The sequence below is a fragment of the Gymnoscopelus microlampas genome (assembly GCF_963454915.1).
Source record: "Gymnoscopelus microlampas genome assembly, chromosome: 2".
Classification (NCBI taxonomy): domain Eukaryota; kingdom Metazoa; phylum Chordata; class Actinopteri; order Myctophiformes; family Myctophidae; genus Gymnoscopelus; species Gymnoscopelus microlampas.
Window position 1 is genome coordinate 2,675,851 of NC_139939.1, and position 18,350 is coordinate 2,694,200.

An 18,350-nucleotide genomic window follows, 5' to 3' on the forward strand; every position below is an offset into this window, starting at 1 on the left:
AAACGTTTTTTTAAGTCCATTGAAGAAATAGTAATCTATATTTAAGTGATTAAGTGAATATTTAATATCTGTATTACTGAAGAAACATTTCAGAAACATTATCACATGGATTATATTGTGGGGTCATTTTCCTTGACAGTTTTCATTCAATAGAGCTTGAAGTGCCCCCTCCTGGCTGGCCTTGTGGGTCTGCAAGGTAGACGGCTTGAATGAATGCATTTGTACATTCTCAGAGTTAAATGAACACTAACAATTCTACTGTCCTGGAGACCAGAAAATGGTATTAAATGGGGGTCCGTGATCTCATGCATATAAAACTGAGGGTCAAAATGTAATCATCATCTAATAATAATAATAATAATAATAATAATAATAATAATAGAAAGACGTGAAAAACAAGCCCAAAGTCGCTTATAATAAGCAGACATGGCAACATAGACAGAGCGCTGGCTGTAGACAGAGAGCATGGCTGCGCGGTCTGCGGGGGGTCTCGAGGTGTCAACTGCTCTTCCATGGGGGAGAAAGGGTGAGAGGTGTCAAATTAGCCGAAATATAATGACTGGGATGGTATATAGGGGGCTATTTTCATATTTATAATATGTTTCAGAAAGAAAGAAAAAACAGAGATGATTTGTATCAAATAGTGAGGAAAAGTCATGAAAGGGGAATTTCCTTGGAGCTTCATGAGAGAAGATAATCCACTTTAAATTCTCAAAATCGTCCAGACTGACCGGCTAGTCACGCAAGTGTTAACCTATAACCTGTGTAGCATGCAGTTTAACCTATAAACTGTGTAGCATGCAGTTTAACCTGTAATCTGTGTAGCATGCAGTTTAACCGGTAATCTGTGTAGCATGCAGTTTAACCTGTAATCTGTGTAGCAAGCAGTTTAACCTGTAACCTGTGTAGCATGCACACTTTGACTGTTGTATGTGTGACTGTGAATGTAAGTTTTAACTTCTTTTGATGTGCAGACCTATTGTTCATTATAGTGTAGCCTACTTAGGCTATTTACTTTTAACTAATATAATCCACAATGACGGCACTATATTTTCAAATGTGTTAATAGCCTTAGGCTAAATGGTGTATGTGTGTGTGTGTGTGTGTGTGTGTGTGTGTGTGTGTGTGTGTGTGTGTGTGTGTGTGTGTGTGTGTGTGTATGTTTGTTCGGTTATATATGTTTATTCTGTTTAGTTTTATATTCTATAATATACCACTCACTCAATACACAAGTGATACCTAGGGGGAAACAAATTATTACAAAAAGCCAGAGAAGTGCCATATTACAACATCACGTCGCCTCGCTCGCCAGCCTCCCGTTCTGATCAACTTTATTCCACATGGGTAATTATTTGGTCCAGTGCTCCCAGACCCTCGCCAACGCAGGCTTCTCACCCGCAATCGCCTCCTGACTCCAGCAGGTATGAGGTATGCCAACGGATAGTACATTTAAAGCCCTTTCTCCTGTGTGTGTCAACATGTGTTTCTTAAGATTAGCATTTTGACTAAAGCTTTTGTCACAAACTGTACACCTGAAAGGTTTTTTTTTTTTCCCGCTGGTATGATTCCTCATAAGTCCAAGTCATTTTCCTGGTATAATAATCCACAGGTGTGTTCAGGAAGAGCCAGAAAAGTCTGCAACCAGCTGGGCAGTACCGCCTGTTGTCAGGCTGCTGAAAAGGGCTCATGCTTCATTCAGCATTCTGACAGCAGCCGGGTTAAAACTATTCCAGAACCTGGTGGTGGAACTCTTGATACTGCGGTAGGTCCCCTTTCCCGGTCGCGGTCGTTGTAGGGTTCTGAACAGTCTGTGACTTGGGTGGTACTTGTCCTTGATGATGCGCTTGGCTTTGACCACGCACCGCTTCTTGTACAGATCCTGAAGCGCTGGGAGCTCGCTTCCCATTATTCGCTCTGCCGATCGCACTACTCGCTGTAGGTTGATCTTCTCTCGGGCAGTGCAGTTCCCGTACCAGGCCGTGAGGCAGCCTGTTAGGACGCCTTCAACCGAACTGTTGTAATACAGCTTGAGGATGCGCTGTCCTACTCCAAGCTTATTCAGGCGGCGGAGCCAGTACAGTCTCTGCTGAGCCTTTTTCTTCACGTGTGTGGTGTGCGTCTCCCATTTAAGGTCCTCCTCGATGTGTACTCCGAGGAACTTGAACTCGCTGACCCTTTCCACTGCAGCACCGTCGATGAGGATGGGCGCATGGTCTCTCCGCGGCCTCCTGAAGTCCACGATCAGTTCTTTGGTCTTGTCGACGTTGAGAGCGAGTTTGTTCTCCCGGCACCAGAGCGCCAGTGAGTTGATCTCATCTCTGTAGTCAGACTCGTCGTTGTTTACGATTCGGCCTATCACTGTCGTGTCGTCCACGTACTTTATGATGGTGTTGGAGACATGTGTGGCTATGCAGTCATACGTGTACAGGGAGTAGAGGAGAGGGCTCAGCACGCATCCCTGGGGTGCTCCGGTGTTGAGGGTCAGGGGGTCAGATGTGATGCTGCCCATTCTCACCACCTGATGTCGGTTGGACAGGAAGTCCTGTATCCAGTCGCACATGCTTGGGTGTAGCCCTAGGTCTCTGAGCTTTTTGTCAAGTATTGCTGGGACAATGGTGTTGAATGCTGAGCTGTAGTCCACGAACAGCATACGTACATATTTTTCCTTCAGCAGCTTGTTGTCCATGTGCGAGAGGACGGTGTGGAGAGCCATGGCAATAGCGTCGTCGGTGGATCTGTTTTTACGGTATGCATACTGCCACGGATCCAGCGAGGCAGGTAGCGTGGAGCTGATGTATTCCCTCACCAGTTTCTCGAAGCACTTGCTGACGATCGGGGTGAGAGCGACATAGCTAGGCAGATACCGGGAATAATCGTTCACTTCCGGATAAAAGCGCCAAAATTGGTACACATACTCCTTGGGTAGTACTGTTTTGATAAAACCCGTTAGCCACCTGAAAATTCAAGATGGCGGCCATTTTTCAAGATGGCCGCCATTGAATATACAGTAATATTACATTTCCCAACAAAATCCCATAGATACAAGCGCCAAAATTGGCAAACATACTCCTTGGGTATTGCTCTTTTCATAAAAACCAAAGATTCTAAGATGGTGGCCATTTTTCAAGATGGCCACCATTGAATATACAGTAATTCGCAGTCATTTCACAATAAAATGTCATAGATATGCACCAAAATTGGCACACACACTCTTTGGGTATTGCTCTTTTGATGAAACCTGTTACCCATGTAAAAATTCAAGATGGCAGACATTTTTCAAGATGGCCACCATTGTACAGTAGGCTATATACAGTCAAATCACATTTAGAAGTAAAATAGCTTAGAAGCAAGCACCAAAATTGGCTCATATACCATTCTTTTAATAACATATTAGCAGCCACCTAAAAATTCAAGATGGTGGCCCTTTTTCAAGATGGCTGCCATTTAATATACAGTATTGCTACATTTTGCAACAAAATCACATAGATTAGCGCTGAGAGACAAGCGGATCTTGCAAGTGTAGATTACAAGTAGTAATAGCGCCCTGGGATCACCCTTCGTCTAGTCTCTACCCTTCGACCTGTTTGGCTTGGGTGGGTGCAATACGTTAGTCCGACAGCGCATTCCTCCGACAGCGCAGTGCTCCGACATTAAACAGTAAACCCGAACCAAACCCGCACCCTAACCGCACGCGGATGCCACATAGTCGGAGAAAAGGTCTGTCGGATTAACGCATGCCTCCCGGCTTGGGTAACCCTGCCAGGAGTACAAGACTCCTGCCGACATAGTTCTAAGGGTCATGGACACATGCAAACTGCCCCACCACGTGCTCCTTCAGCGCTGACCGGGTTGGAGGAATGGCTTCATATGGTCTCTGCTTCCGAGCAAACATGTCCAACCTTGCATCATCAACACCTTCAGCTGCGCTTGATCTGTCATACATCATGAGCGAACTCTCTCTCCTCCATCCTGATACTCCTGGACCTGTCTGCAGCTGATGTTCCTCCCGGGGAAGGGCTGTCCGCACCGAGACATGGCCATCACCATTGATAATGCTGTGGTGACGTCAACTCGGACTGCGAGGAGTCTGGGTGTGACCCTGGACGATCAACTGTCGTTCTCGGCAAACATCGCATCAGTGACACGGTCCTGCAGATTCCTCCTCTACAACATCAGGAGGATTTGCCCCTTCCTCACGGAGAAGGCAGCCCAGGTGCTCATCCAGGCTCTTGTCATCTCCCGCCTGGACTACTGCAACTCCCTCCTGGCTGGTGCTCCGGCATCTGCCATCAGACCTCTGGAGCTTGTTCAGAAAGCTGCAGCTCGTCTGGTGTTCAACCGCCCCAAGTTCTCCCACACAACTATCCTTCTCCGTTCTCTACACTGGCTCCCCGTAGCAGCTCGGATCCAGTTTAAAACCCTGGTGCTAGCCTATAGGGCAGTGAAAGGAACAGCTCCTTCTTACCTCCGGGCTATGGTCGATGCCTACACCCCTGCCCGACCACTTCGGTCTGCCACCTCGGGGCGACTGATTGCCTCGTCACTCAAGGGTCCTTCTGGTCGATCGACACGGTCACGACTTTTTTCTGTTCTGGCCCCACAGTGGTGGAATGAACTTCCCACTGATGTCAGGACAGCAGAGTCACTACCCATCTTTCGCCGCAGGCTGAAAACACTACCCTTCCTCTTTGTCTTGTACAAGAAAATGCTACACATAATAGACTTATAACATAGCATGATCCCCTAATTTAGCAGAAGATTAGGATTCCGGGGCTGATATATGGTACAAGGAAGCCAGTGAAGTCAGTCCATGGGTCCAGATTCAGATTCTACATAGTGAAAAATGTATGATTTGACACCAAGATTACTCAAATAGGACATATTATGGTGATTTTATTCAGAAATGCATTATTAGTGTATATTCAATGGCGGCCACCTTGCAAAATGGCCGCCATCTTGAATTATTAGGTGGCTGCTAATATATTATTAAAAGAATGGTATATGAGCCAATTTTGGTGCTTGCTTCTAAGCTATTTTACTTCTAAATGTGATTTGACTGTATATAGCCTACTGTACAATGGTGGCCATCTTGAAAAATGTCTGCCATCTTGAATTTTTACATGGGTAACAGGTGTCATCAAAAGAGCAATACCCAAAGAGTGTGTGTGCCAATTTTGGTGCATATCTATGACATTTTATTGTGAAATTACTGCGAATTACTGTATATTCAATGGTGGCCATCTTGAAAAATGGCCACCATCTTAAAATCTTTGGTTTTTATCAAAAGAGCAATACCCAAGGAGTATGTTTGCCAATTTTGGCGCTTGTATCTATGGGATTTTGTTGGGAAATGTAATATTACTGTATATTCAATGGCGGCCATCTTGAAAAATGGCCGCCATCTTGAATTTTCAGGTGGCTAACGGGTTTTATCAAAACAGTACTACCCAAGGAGTATGTGTACCAATTTTGGCGCTTTTATCCGGAAGTGAACGATTCGCCTGTTTTTCGCCTGTTATCTGCCTAGCTAACAGGTCTCCAGTCATTCAGGCATGTCACTCTGGCCTTTTTGGGAATGGGCACAATGGTTGACATTTTGAACCCTGCAGGGACCACAGCCTGGGAGAGGGAGAGGTTAAAGATGTCAGCGAAGACACCCGCCAGCTGGTCTGCACATGCCTTAAGGACCCGGCCTGGGATTCCATCAGGTCCGGCTGCCTTGTGGATGTTGACCCGTACAAAGGCTGTACGCACTTCTCTCTCCGAGATGATTAGAGGGTTCTCCTCTGCTGGTGTTGCTGATGCCCCCGCTTGGCTGCCGCGGTTGGAGCTGATCTCAAACCGGCCATAGAAAGTGTTCAGTTCGTTGGGGAGGGAGGCAGGCGGGTTCACCTCGCTTCTGGTTCTTGTTTTGCAGTCTGTCAAGGTGTGTACCGCCTGCCACGTGCTCCTGATGTTGCCATTGCTGAGTTGGTCTTGCATCTTTTCAGTGTAGGCCTTTTTCGCTTTCCTGATGGCGCTGTTTAGGGCCGCGCGCGTCGTGTTACGTGTTTCCACGTCGCCAGATTTGAAACCAGCATCCCGTGCGTGCATGTGTACACGTACTTCGCTGTTCATCCATGGTTTCTGATTGGGATAGATCCGAACTGTCTTTTTTGGGACTATGTCGTCTATGCACTTACTGATAAAGCCAGTGACTGAGTCTGAGAGTTCGTTGATGTTATTCCCAGCGGCGTTCTTAAACATCCCCCAGTCAGTCTGGTAGAAACAGGATTGTAGCATAGCGTCTGATTCGGATTTCCTTCTCAGCGACCGGCTCCCTTTTTAGCCTCTGTTTGTAGGCAGGTAGCAGCTGGATGGCGTGGTGGTCAGAGCTTCCTAGCGGTGGGCGGCGGAGGGCTTTGTATCCATCCTTGAAGGGCGTGTAGCAGTGGTCAAGAATATTGTCACCACGGGTACTGCAGGTATCAGACGTTATCCTTCAACTTCTCGTTTATGCTCCCAAATGACTGGATATACAGGTTTTGTAGCAATTGTAGAAATATTAGACCTTGATTGTCGAATGTTAAGCATGTTATAATCATATATAGGCTACTTTACCATAGAACATTTTTCAAATATTTTATTTTTTAACATTTTGGCAAAATAGCCAATTTTTCATCGAGGTGCCCAGATGTCCCTTGTGCCCACCTATCCTGTTATACCCTGGTGGGTCTGTAAGTCATTTATTTGTTACACAATCGGTCAGTATCATAATAAATAAATACCAAATGGAATATTTCAATATGTTTTTTTTCTGATAAGTCTATAAGAGTAGGCTAAATACATTAAATTAACAAAAATGATGTTTTAACATTTATATACATATACGTTAATATATCTTATGTTTATATAATATCATTATATTGTAAAATGTATGCTGTGTTGTACAAAAAAACAGATCTACAAGCTAACACCGCGTCACTCAGCAATGCGTTGTTAGCTTGTAGATCTGCTCTGAGCATATCCACACTGTGGACGAGCTGAGATGGTGACGTCACCGAGAACGGTGCGTTCCAACTCCCGTACTCCCGTCCTCGTGTCCTCGCAAGTTTATACTCCCGAGGCGAACTTGCAAGTCTGAACTTCCAAGGACGCAAGTCCGTGCTTCCCAAGTTCGGGTATTGAGAAACGGCCACCATATAAACAATAGATATATTGTGTTTCTGTTGTGTAGCTATAAGAAGTGAATGTGCTGAAGTACTGTAGCTTTGACCTACAACTGACTTGCAAGTTTCAACTGATTTCAGGGCTCATTGTCATGAAGGAAGAGAAAAAAAACTAACCAACTCTCATGAATGTATCAAAATATTTCATTTTTAAATAGTAAAGCTCCAAAAAAAGACATAATTAATTCATGAGCAATCAATTAACAGTTTAGGTGAACATTAATTTACATTACAAGGAAAGTTGTGCTTTAAATCAATTTATTTGACCAAAACACGTGATCTTATTGTGACCCATTTCAACTGAACTTCGATGATGTATTAGCTCTCTTATGAAATCGAGCAAAGAATACATTTACTCATTTCAACTGGACTTCAGCCATGTATTATCTCTCTTATAAAGTCAAACATGAATGGAGATGTGTACAAATTGTCAAATCAAATGTGAATAAACAAACCTTCACCATCAAAACTCCATCAAAAATAATGTGGCCTTAACCATAATGAAATAAAGAACATGCATAATAAATCCTCCATGCAAAACATTGAATGACTAAATCATAATTTTCACAAATCGTTTCTTCATATCTCGTCATACAAATATACATTTAAATGTAGAGCAGAATGTTAATTTTGTAACTTCCCACACCTCTAGGCAATTGGTTCAGGGCCCCTTCCCTCCAAGATAATCATTTGTATTATTCATTCATGTTTGCCAATAATATTGGCAAACATGAATAAATAGTACAAATGATGATATATTTTCCAATTGCCTCCCAGATATTCACATTTTTAAAAAAGTGTGCCACATGTTACACTTTTAAAACGGTGTGATAATTCTACCTTTTGGACAACTTTCAACCTGGCACGTCACAGTAGATGAACATTTGCAATAAAACATGTTTCAAAACATTTAAATAGGGTGACCATACGTCCTCTTTTACCCGGACATGTCCTCTTTTGGGGGGCTGTCCGGCCTGTTCGGGGGTTTTATAAAATACATGTTCGGGGTTTTGAGCGTTTGGGTAGTGTGCACTGTATCTGTGTATCAGTAGGGGGGGGGGGGGGGACGTATCTTAGCAACAAGGAAAGCGCTAACTCTCATTGGTCGTGTCATGAGTAAATGAGCCAATGAGCTGCTGAGCAACCTCTCAGACGGCAGAATCTTAAGTGTTGCCATGTCCGCTTATTTACCGCAATGAAAGCGCTAACTCTCATTGGTCGTGTCATGAGTAAATGAGCCAATGAGCTGCTGAGCAACCTCTCAGACGGCAGAGTCTTAAGTGTTGCCATGTCCGCTTATTTACCGCAACTTCTGGACAAGATTTGGCTTGTTTTTATGGCTTGTTTCTGGAGATGTGACCTCTAGACTTGGCAACGCTGCTGACAGGCTCCAGCACATGTGTCAACGAGACACACACACACACTCACACACACACTGGACAGCACATCGCGCTGCCAGTCATTCATTGAAAAAAAACCTCCCACATCTACACTTCTGGAGTCCATTTTTGGAAGCGAATTAACCGAATTAAGGTAACAAACCCCCCCAAAAATGTAACAAAATCTTTGCACGCGCACGTGCTGGGAATGCATGCACGCGCGCTGCGTGAGGTGTCCTTTTTTAGGGAATTCAGAATATGGTCACCTTAATTTAAAAATGTTTCCGAAATGTTCAAAAATTGTAAAAAAAAAAAAAATAGCAGTTCTACAAAGCCAAAACACATCACATTGTGATGGGTTGTGAGCTTGTAGATCTGCTATAAGAAAAGAAAGTGAAAGTGGTTAAGTTTGCCTGTGGGTTGTATACATATTGAACCAATGAACAGTATTCACATAACAAGTGCTTTTGACTACTACACTGGATGCATTGGAACACAGCTTCTTTTTAGTACATCTTCTGAAAAGTACCCGACAGTGACAATATATTCTGATGTTTCTGATGATGTGAGGGGGAGGCTGTAGGATGCATGTTGGGGCTGCATTGGGGTGGGTATCTGTAAGGTACATGGTGGGGTATATTGTGGTGGGGGGGGGGGGGGGGGGGTATCTGTAAGGTACATGGTGGAGGTATATTGTGGTGGGAGGGTATCTGTAGGGTACATGGTGGGGTACATTACACAGTACATTTGCACAGTGTCTGTCTCCCGCTTTTCAGTTGTTTACTTCAATGTTCATCCTGTAGTCTTTCACACTGACTAAGTGACTATTATACTATTTTCTGTGAATGGAATTCTTGCAGAATAAATTGTATCTCTTCATCATTGAGCCTTTCTAGCCTCATTATGGAACCCCATTTCTATCAATGAATACATGTTTTTGTTCTTCTTCTTCCTCATCCCAGAATTCAGAGTTTTATTCTCATAGTTGTGCCTTTATATCTCAGAAGAATATTTTCCTCACACATTTGAGAACGAAACATTTATTAAACCCTCCAGAAAGCACTGTTGTGTCCTATTGAGGCACATCACCCATTATTTCCAAATAGAAACATGAATCTGAACAGTTTAACTGCCCTACAAATAAAGATCTAGGTAGGCCTGTGCCTCCAAAGCATTTTGGTGTACTTATAAAGGACTTGGTTTTGGATTGTCACACATGTGGATATGCGTAAGGATTGTTGCTGGAGTTAGAGGTTACAGTCTGTAACTCATACGATCCCTCAGCGGTGGTGAAAAGGATTTGTTCCCAAAACTAGCTTTAAGTTCAAAGAGCTATGTTGTGCACAGCCAATGGTCACTGGTGCCAGACAAAATGAGAAACTGTGAAGAAAGAGTAAGAACGTTCGCACACAGCTGTAGCTCCAATTATTATCATTATTATTTTACTTTGCAATCAGGTACTGTACACAACGTTTGGCCTTCATTGCCGATAAAGACCATGTTGTATGGCCGAAACGTTGTGTACTTGATTGAAAAGTAAAGCAATTATTAAATTATTAAGTAAGCAATTAAGTCACTCAGTTCAACATAACAGATGGCCGTCTTTCACAGCAGCTTGTTTACTTGAAACTTAAGGTGCAGGGCAAACACTGAAGCCCAGGGCACGCTCCTTCTGATGTCTGAACTTTTCTTCGGAAAGATATGACTACCAATTGACGTCATTCCTAACTTCTGATGGGAAGTCTCAGCACTTTGTTCTCGGAACCCGTGCACCTCCAGATCTCCTGACTCTCTGAACTATAGTTTGGAAAGCCTGTCCGGATGATTTTCTGACGGCAAAGGGAGGAACATGTTTTGGCTTTAATAAATCCCATTTTGTCTCTTTCATCCACGGAAGCATCATTCCCCACACTCATCAAGTCAACAGTAGCTAACAGTTAGCTGGATAGGTTGTAACAATTAATAAATCAATAAACCTACAATTACCAATGTTCTGATATGTGTCAAACATTTTGTATAAATAAGTAAGTACAAAATAAATACATAACTCTACAAAGATGCCATCTGAGCATGGCCTAGACACTCGCCAGTGTTTCGCAGACGAGACAAGTGTTGTGACCAGTAGAGGGCAGTCACGAGCCGCAGCCAATGAGAATGCAGGACACTGGGCGAGGAGAAACAGGGGCAGGAGTCGTAACACCTGCATTATACGATTTATCGTCTTCAATCAGCGCACACGCAACTCGGACTAAACGTTTCTGGTGGACGTCCATTTTTGGAATCCTGTCATGTGCGTGGTAGCTGTCATTTCTCATGTAATCTCTCACGCCTGTATTCTTTTATTATTTTTATGACAAGACACAGTTTGGAGAGCTTGGAGAGACAGACTTGTCACAGAAAGGCCTTGTAAACGTGTGATCGTACACTGACCGCCGATCAGTCACATATAGCGTGCAAAAAAAAACAACAACGCTGGACATCCCATTTACAAGACGGAAGGTTGTGTAGCGTGAACTGTACAGCGACTTAAGCCACCTTGAAAGACCGCGTGGACCGCGTGGACATCGCCAGTTTTTGTGTCTGTCTGTGCGTATGTGCGTTTGCATAACCATTTAAACCCTTGTAGACTTGGTAAACAGGACCTCAGTTGGACCTTTTCTGTCCACACCAAACATCTTTGCCAAAACTTGCCGATCTACAAGCTCAAAACGCGTTGCAACAACACGCGCAATGAGCTTGTAGATCAGCTATCTTTGGCCAATGTTCCCCACAGCATACGGATGCTGTGGTTCAAGTGGATGAACCTGTGCGTACGATCAACGTCTCTCTTTTTCTCTCTCTCTCTCTCTCTGCAGCAGCCGCTATGCGTCTATCGTTTGTGCACATCCTCGTGCCTGAGGATCTTGTACAGAACCCAGTAAAATATGTTGAAGAACAGGAAGGCCAGGGGGAACCCGGCCCGGGACACCGTGTCGATCTTCTTGGCCCGGTCGATGAACAGCTTCCTCATCTCCTCGTGCGTCTTGCCGCCCGGCGTGGGCGCCGGGGCCGGCGGGCCCCCTCCCGCCGACCCGGGAGGGTTTTGCGCGGCAGTCGCCGGGCCGCCTCCCGGCGTGGTCGTGGTTGCCGCGGCGGTGACGGTGTTGTTGACGCTGGCCTTGCACACGGAGGAGTCCTTGTTGTTGGTGGTGGACGCGGAGGCCGTGAAGCTCAGGCGACTCTCGCACACTTCCTCTTCCTGTGGGGGGTGGGGGGGGGAGCCGGAGGGGACAAGGAGGTTAGAAGGAGGAGATATCACTAGCATCGCTGCTTTTTTGACCCCTTTTTCTCCCAAATTTGTGCCTATGCCAAATAATCTGTCTCCCCACATATTTCTGTGTGTGTTGTCACTACTGTCGTATCGTACTGACTCACCTGCCAGTCCTACTCCTCCCGCCCAACACTCCCTTCTGACAAGTGTCGCCCCCCCCTCAGCCCGTAGGGAGTATGTGCAGTGTCAAATATCACCCTCCCCCCCGAAAACGGGCCAATTGTTTTCGTATAGACACTCGACAAATCGCCCTACTAGCGTCACTACTTGTGAGAAATGGAGGTAAACACATAAACTGTGTTTACCTCCATTTCTCACATGTTGTGACGCTGACCCATTAAGGCCTTAGTGCAACTGTGTAGCATCTGTGTCATTTTAGATGTTTGAGTTGGCTTTCCAAAAATTGCAGATATACAAGCTTCGTGCCGCACTGTGAGCTTGTACATCTGCTATTTTAATTTGTAGAATCGGCCTCACGTCCTAACTCATTAATACCGGGAACACATCTCTGTGGAAATCTTTATATATATATCTAACAATATATATTCAAAGATTTGCACACATTTTCACAATTTTTCAAAAATAGCAGAGCTTGTGGCGTGGCACAGAACTTGTATATCTGCTATATTTGAATAGCCAAAGAAATCAGAAAATTACAGAATTACGTTCTCGGTCTTAATGGGTTAATGGGTTAAACTTGTCTTCTGGCTCGATTGGAAGATAGATGTTCACAACGCCGCTGTCGGTTGACACCTTGTATGTCCACAACAGTTACTTTTCTGGGAATGGGAACAAAGAACCTGTGTTGCAATGTGTCCAATGTAGTTATTATAGTCATATAGTCATAGGGGCAGACTGACTGTTTTGACGACCGGGACTTCCCTGGTAGGCCGACACAACCGGATGATAGTAAAAGAGAAAAAGAGAAATACATTTCTATGCTGTGTGCTTTCATATGGCCAGCCCAGCAAAGCAGGCTTCCAGCCCGTCCTATTTCATTAGGCCCGGATCTTCAGAACTGCCGCAACTATCAGAAAGTAGACTTTCAAGTTGAAAGTCAAAGAAGTAAAAAATGGAGAATTTTTTTTTTTTTTTTAAGAACAGAAAAAGAAGGAAAGGATATGCCAAACGAATAACAGCTGGGAGTAGTAGTAGGGAATGCATAATGAATCAGAATGACAATCAACTTTATTGTCATATCACATAGGTTTACAGGTGTAAACTCCCATTGTTTTGGATGTTTTATAAAAAAGAGGGCAGGGGCATGAAAGGAAGAATGAAAGGAAAGGAAGGAAGGATGAAAAGAAACCAAACCGTAAAAGAGAAATGTTGTCTATATGTATTATAGCATAATCCAGCTGGTACAGTTTGAGGTCAGACATAAGGTGCAAGAGATTATCAGCACATTGTACATGCGATTTACATTTAAACTGAGTCTCAACACATTGTCAGATTCAACCACATTGTCCACAAAGGGTTGTAACTTCCACAGGTAAAAACCACATGGTACATCCACAGGAAAAGTTAAGACAGGCTCACACAGAGCGGTAACGTCAACAGGTAAAAGCCGTCATGGTAATTCCACAATGAAAAGCAGTTCAAGGCCAGCCCGATGACAGGTGGGTGGTCAGGCCACCCGGTTATGCGATAACCGTTGTACCTGCTGTTTGGCTGTAGTACAACCAGTGGTGTAAAGTAACTAAGTACATTTACTCAAGTACTGTACTTGAGTACACATTTGAGGTACTTCCAATTGTCTATACTTTTACTTCTACTCCACTACATCTCAGAGGAAAATGATACACTTTTACTCCACTACAATTATTTGAAAGCTTTAGTTACTAGTTACTTTGTAGATATAAATAAATAAATTACATTATAAAACATGCATTAACCACTTTAGCCCTATTTTATACTTAGGCTATTTGAGAATAGCCGATCTACAGGCTATACCGTTGCACTGTTGAAGTATATGTCTCGCTAGAGAGTGCCTCACTAGCCAACACACAAGTGGAGGTTGAATGAACTGAAATTAGCGCTCCCCAAAACAACAGGTTTGGTCTTCACAGACCATTTCTATGAAGTCACCAGAACAACATAGTAAAAGTCCTAAGAAATCCTAGTTGTGGAAATATGTTTAATTGGCATCAATCCAATATGGCCACCAATTATTGTCAAAAAGCCATATAAAATGATGGTGAGTCCAATGTTTCTTCCAATTACATTTTGAGGTGAGGAATTCAGATAAAATATCAAAACAATATTTTTGCCATTTTTGAACCAATATAACAGAACTATCTATGGTTGAGTGTGTTAATACAATATAACTTAGACAATGGGGGTGGTTGTATTTTGTGTCCCTGCTCTTCTATTGAGACATTTAGATGGTGTTTAGACATGTAGTGTCAAAGGTCATGTCTCACCTAGACACAGGATCTGACACAAAATCTGACCCGAAGGTCAAGATTCAATGTTTCCCCTGAGGAAGCAGGAGATATTAGCACAATGGTAAAATGAAAAAAATGCAGCACTTGTGCAGGAAAACGGGTTAAAATCCGGGGTATAAGAGGAAAGTTACATAGTGCAGCTATAACAGGTGACAAAATCAGGTGACAAAACCATCGCAATTATTCAAAAATAATGTAATAAAAGTGTCCATGTATCCAGGGCTATTGTTCCTCTAGATCATATACTGTATAGCTCTATGAAATAAACTCAGCAAGGGCACCGCTGACTTCACACTGGGTGCGATTTTCGATATTTTTCATGAACATTTTATAAATATCACTTTTAACTCTGTTTAAATTGTTTTTAAAAGTGTTTATTTTTTTTACATTGAACTAGGAAAAGTATCAACAATGACAACATCGACAATGACAACAAGGACACATTAACCACTTAAACCTTATACTTAGTTGACAGCATCCCCAAGGGCCCCATATACATCCCCAAGGGCCCCATATGCAAGCCCCTTCCTGTTTACACCCTAAACTAAACATTGTAAGCTTACAGCGTGCCATATTCTGCTGCATTGTGAGCTTATGAATAGTTGCCTTGGGTTCCCGAGCCATGTGGCTCATAGGTCAGGAACCCTATGTCCTGTTTGTGTAGCGTTAGGTACAAGCACACCCCCTGGACACGACGCCAGTATGTCACATGGATGCGGCAGGGAGACATTGGGTCCCATTAGCAGTGGTGGAAAGTAAATAAGTACATTTACTCAATTACTGTACTTAAGTATCATTTTGAGGTACTTTTACTTTACTGGAGTATTTCCAGTTTTTCAGTACTTTTACTTCTATTCCACTACATCTCAGAGGCAAATATTTTACTTTTACACCACTACAATTATTTGAAAACTTTTGTTACTAGTTACTTTGCAAATATAAATGATTATATTATAAAACAAACATTAACCCCTTTAGCCCTATTCTATACATAGGCTATTTGAAAATAGCCGATCTACAAGCTCACAACGCGTCGCATCGCTTGTAGATCTGCTATTTTCAAACATTTTAGTACTTTTACTTTTGGTACTTTAAGTACATTTTGATGCCAATACTTTTGTACTTTTACTCAAGTACATTGTTAATACTGGACTTTTACTGGTAACAGAGTATTTCTATAATGCAGTATTGGTACTTTTACTTAAGTAAAGAATTTGAGTACTTTTTCCACCACTATTACCACTAAGGTATGACCCAGCTCCCAGTCTCTCAGGGCGGACACTCTAAGCACAAGTTCACTGAGGTGGTTGTTGTGAGCTTGTAAATCACCTATTTTAAATGAGTTCGTTTTTTGCGTCCCTATTCACTCCAGAATAGGGACGCAAAAAAAAAAAAAGAGGACGGGGGGCCTAGTATAGAGCCCCATGGAATCCGGTCAACTAAATACAGTTTAAATATAAGGTTTAAATGTTTAAACGGAAGCATTGGCTGCACATAGAGACAGTGAGACGGTGAGACACTGTAGCATACAGTAGTGTCATTCAGTGGTGGACAGTAAACTAATCTATATGAGAACCGTACTTAAAGGGATATTTCACTTGCAAAAAATGTTTGGGTCATTTTATCGTCTACTCAGGCTTTCTTGAGCCCCCCCGGACAGTTCATAAGTTGCTTGATTCAGTATTTACGATATTTGATATGAATTTTATCAGACACGCCCCCTTCCTATACAAACCCGTTGTAACTTTAAACTCCATTTTAACCGCGTTAGATTCATCGGAAACACCCGTCCTTGGTTCTGGTGACTGATATTGTCCTTCTAATACGTGAGGAGAATTTTGGCCATTTTTAATAAAAATAAATAAATGAAAAAGTAATCGAAAAAAATTGGCCCCCCTCACGCATTATGAGTCACCAGAACCAAGGACGGGTGTTTTTGATGAATCTATCATGGTTAAAATGGAGTTTTAAGTTACAATGGGTTTGTATAGGAAGGGGGCGTGTCTGATACAATGAATATCAAATATCTCAATACTGCATAAAGCAACTTAAAAAAACGTCTGGGGGTAATCACAAAAGCCTGAGTAGATGATAAAATTACCCATAATTGTTTTGAAAATGAAATGTCCCTTTAGCTGGATGAGATTTCTCGTCAGATTCTGCTAAGGCGAAGCCTGTCTTGATGAGAATGACAAGATTTTGTGTTTGATTCAGTGGTTGTCCACCAGTGGCGCTGTTCGCTACCCTATGAATGATGCTTTCACTGCCAGGTGACGACAGATCCGGAAATGACATCATTAGCTTGTTTACTTCCTGTTTATTCGTTGTGGGAAAATGGCTTTATCTCTGTTTCTGTTGCTTTTTGGCAAAAGCGAGCCACATTCAATTGGCCACAACTATGCAACGGATTACCCCGACCTAGGGCTTTCTAGTCGTTTCTAGGCTTACTAGTCGACTAGTATAACTTTTTTTCCCCCATTCTTTTAATGCCATAGTAATGGCCCATTACTATTATTATTATCCTCCTGCCTTTATTTTTTATTAAAAAGGGGTCAAAAGTATGCCCAATAATAGCCTATTATTGGGCAATAACCCCCTTTTTAGGATCCTTGGAGACTGCTGTGCTGCTGTGCCAGAAGCGCTTCCCATAAAACGGCATAAAAATAAAGGCAGGAGGATAATAATAACAGTAATGGCATTAAAACAATGGCAAAAATAGGTAAATATCGACTAGTCGACTAGTCGACTACCACTGGGTCAAATTAGTGGACCAGTAAAAATGTCTAGCCGTGAAAGCGGGCGCGACCGGACATTTCCCCCCTACTAGTCAAAACGGGGTCATCCCTATGTTCCCCGGGTTCTATGCTCCCCCTCTAAGGTTAGGGTTAGGGTTAGGTTTAGGTTAGGTCCTATGTTCCCCGCTCTCCCTAGGAAAGCGGGAAACATAGGACCAAAAACACTAGAAAATCGATGGCAGTGGCGTGGCAAACGATGTGTTATTTCGTGGCAGACAAAAGGGTTAAGTACATTTTCTTACAAGCGTAAATTTGATTACGAATGAACCACTTCAGCCCTATTTCACATGAAGTGAAAATAGCAGATCTGCCGGCCAACATCAGTCCAAAACTGTTACTTTTCAGGATTCAAATTCAAAAGTAGTAGATCTAGAAGCTTGAGATATGTCGTTTTGCGCCACGTTTCGAGCTTGTAGATCTGCCACTTTTGATGCTTTTATGTGATGCTGTAGTATGATCAAGGCATTCATTTAGAGAAAGAAAAAGACAAAAAGTTAAAGGTAGGGTAAGTGATATTTTTGGGTAATTTTCTTTTTTTTTTTGTTAAGCGGTTAAAGTACAATATTCTGATAGTAATCATTGGTAAAAAGTGTTTGTTCGGTCACAGAGGTCTCTCCAGCTCATTAGTACATTTTCAGGTAGGTGACACAATTTAAGCCAATCAGGAGAGAGCACTGACAATGCATTTTCTGTTTAATAAAGAGCTGGAGAGACATGGGAGACTCTTTTTTTACTGACCAAACACTCTATAGCAATGAGTACTATCAGAATATAGAGCTAATTAACGCTTATTTTAACCAAAGAAAATCACTTACCCTTATAATAGGCTCTATGCACAGCAGCCATATTGTGAAGAAATTCACAGGTGTTGCCAATGATACTAATGAAGGCTCTGTTCCATTTAGTCTAGCACAGTGGTTTCCACGACCCCCATAACTCTGAGAGCGTACAAATGGAACCAAATGGACCCATTTGTTACACACCTGTAAGGGGCCATTTGGAAGCCCACGAGGGTCCCTGGACCCCAACTGTAGACCCACACACCCACAGTGTTTCCAGTGGGCCAACATGCACAATATCAGCACCCTGACTCCGTCTGACCAGACTGGAACAGAGCCTTCATTAGTATCATTGGTAACACCTGTGAATGTCTTACAATATGGCTGCTGTGCATAGAGCCTATACGCAGATAAGAGGTTTCTGTCCGACAG

The 18,350-nt window shown here is 42.9% G+C and overlaps 1 protein-coding gene across 1 annotated transcript in view; it reads right to left on the bottom strand.

Annotated features, from left to right (window-relative positions):
* Positions 1-11,456: 11,456 nt before the first annotated feature.
* The window catches only part of LOC311063813 (glycine receptor subunit alpha-3-like), a gene marked incomplete at both ends in the record, with an annotated part of 141,636 nt that continues 134,742 nt past the window's right edge, over positions 11,457-18,350 (bottom strand). The window contains one exon of the mRNA XM_084083424.1: positions 11,457-11,825. Coding sequence (XP_083939550.1) covers positions 11,457-11,825 — 369 coding nt within the window. The remainder of the gene's footprint in view (positions 11,826-18,350) is intronic.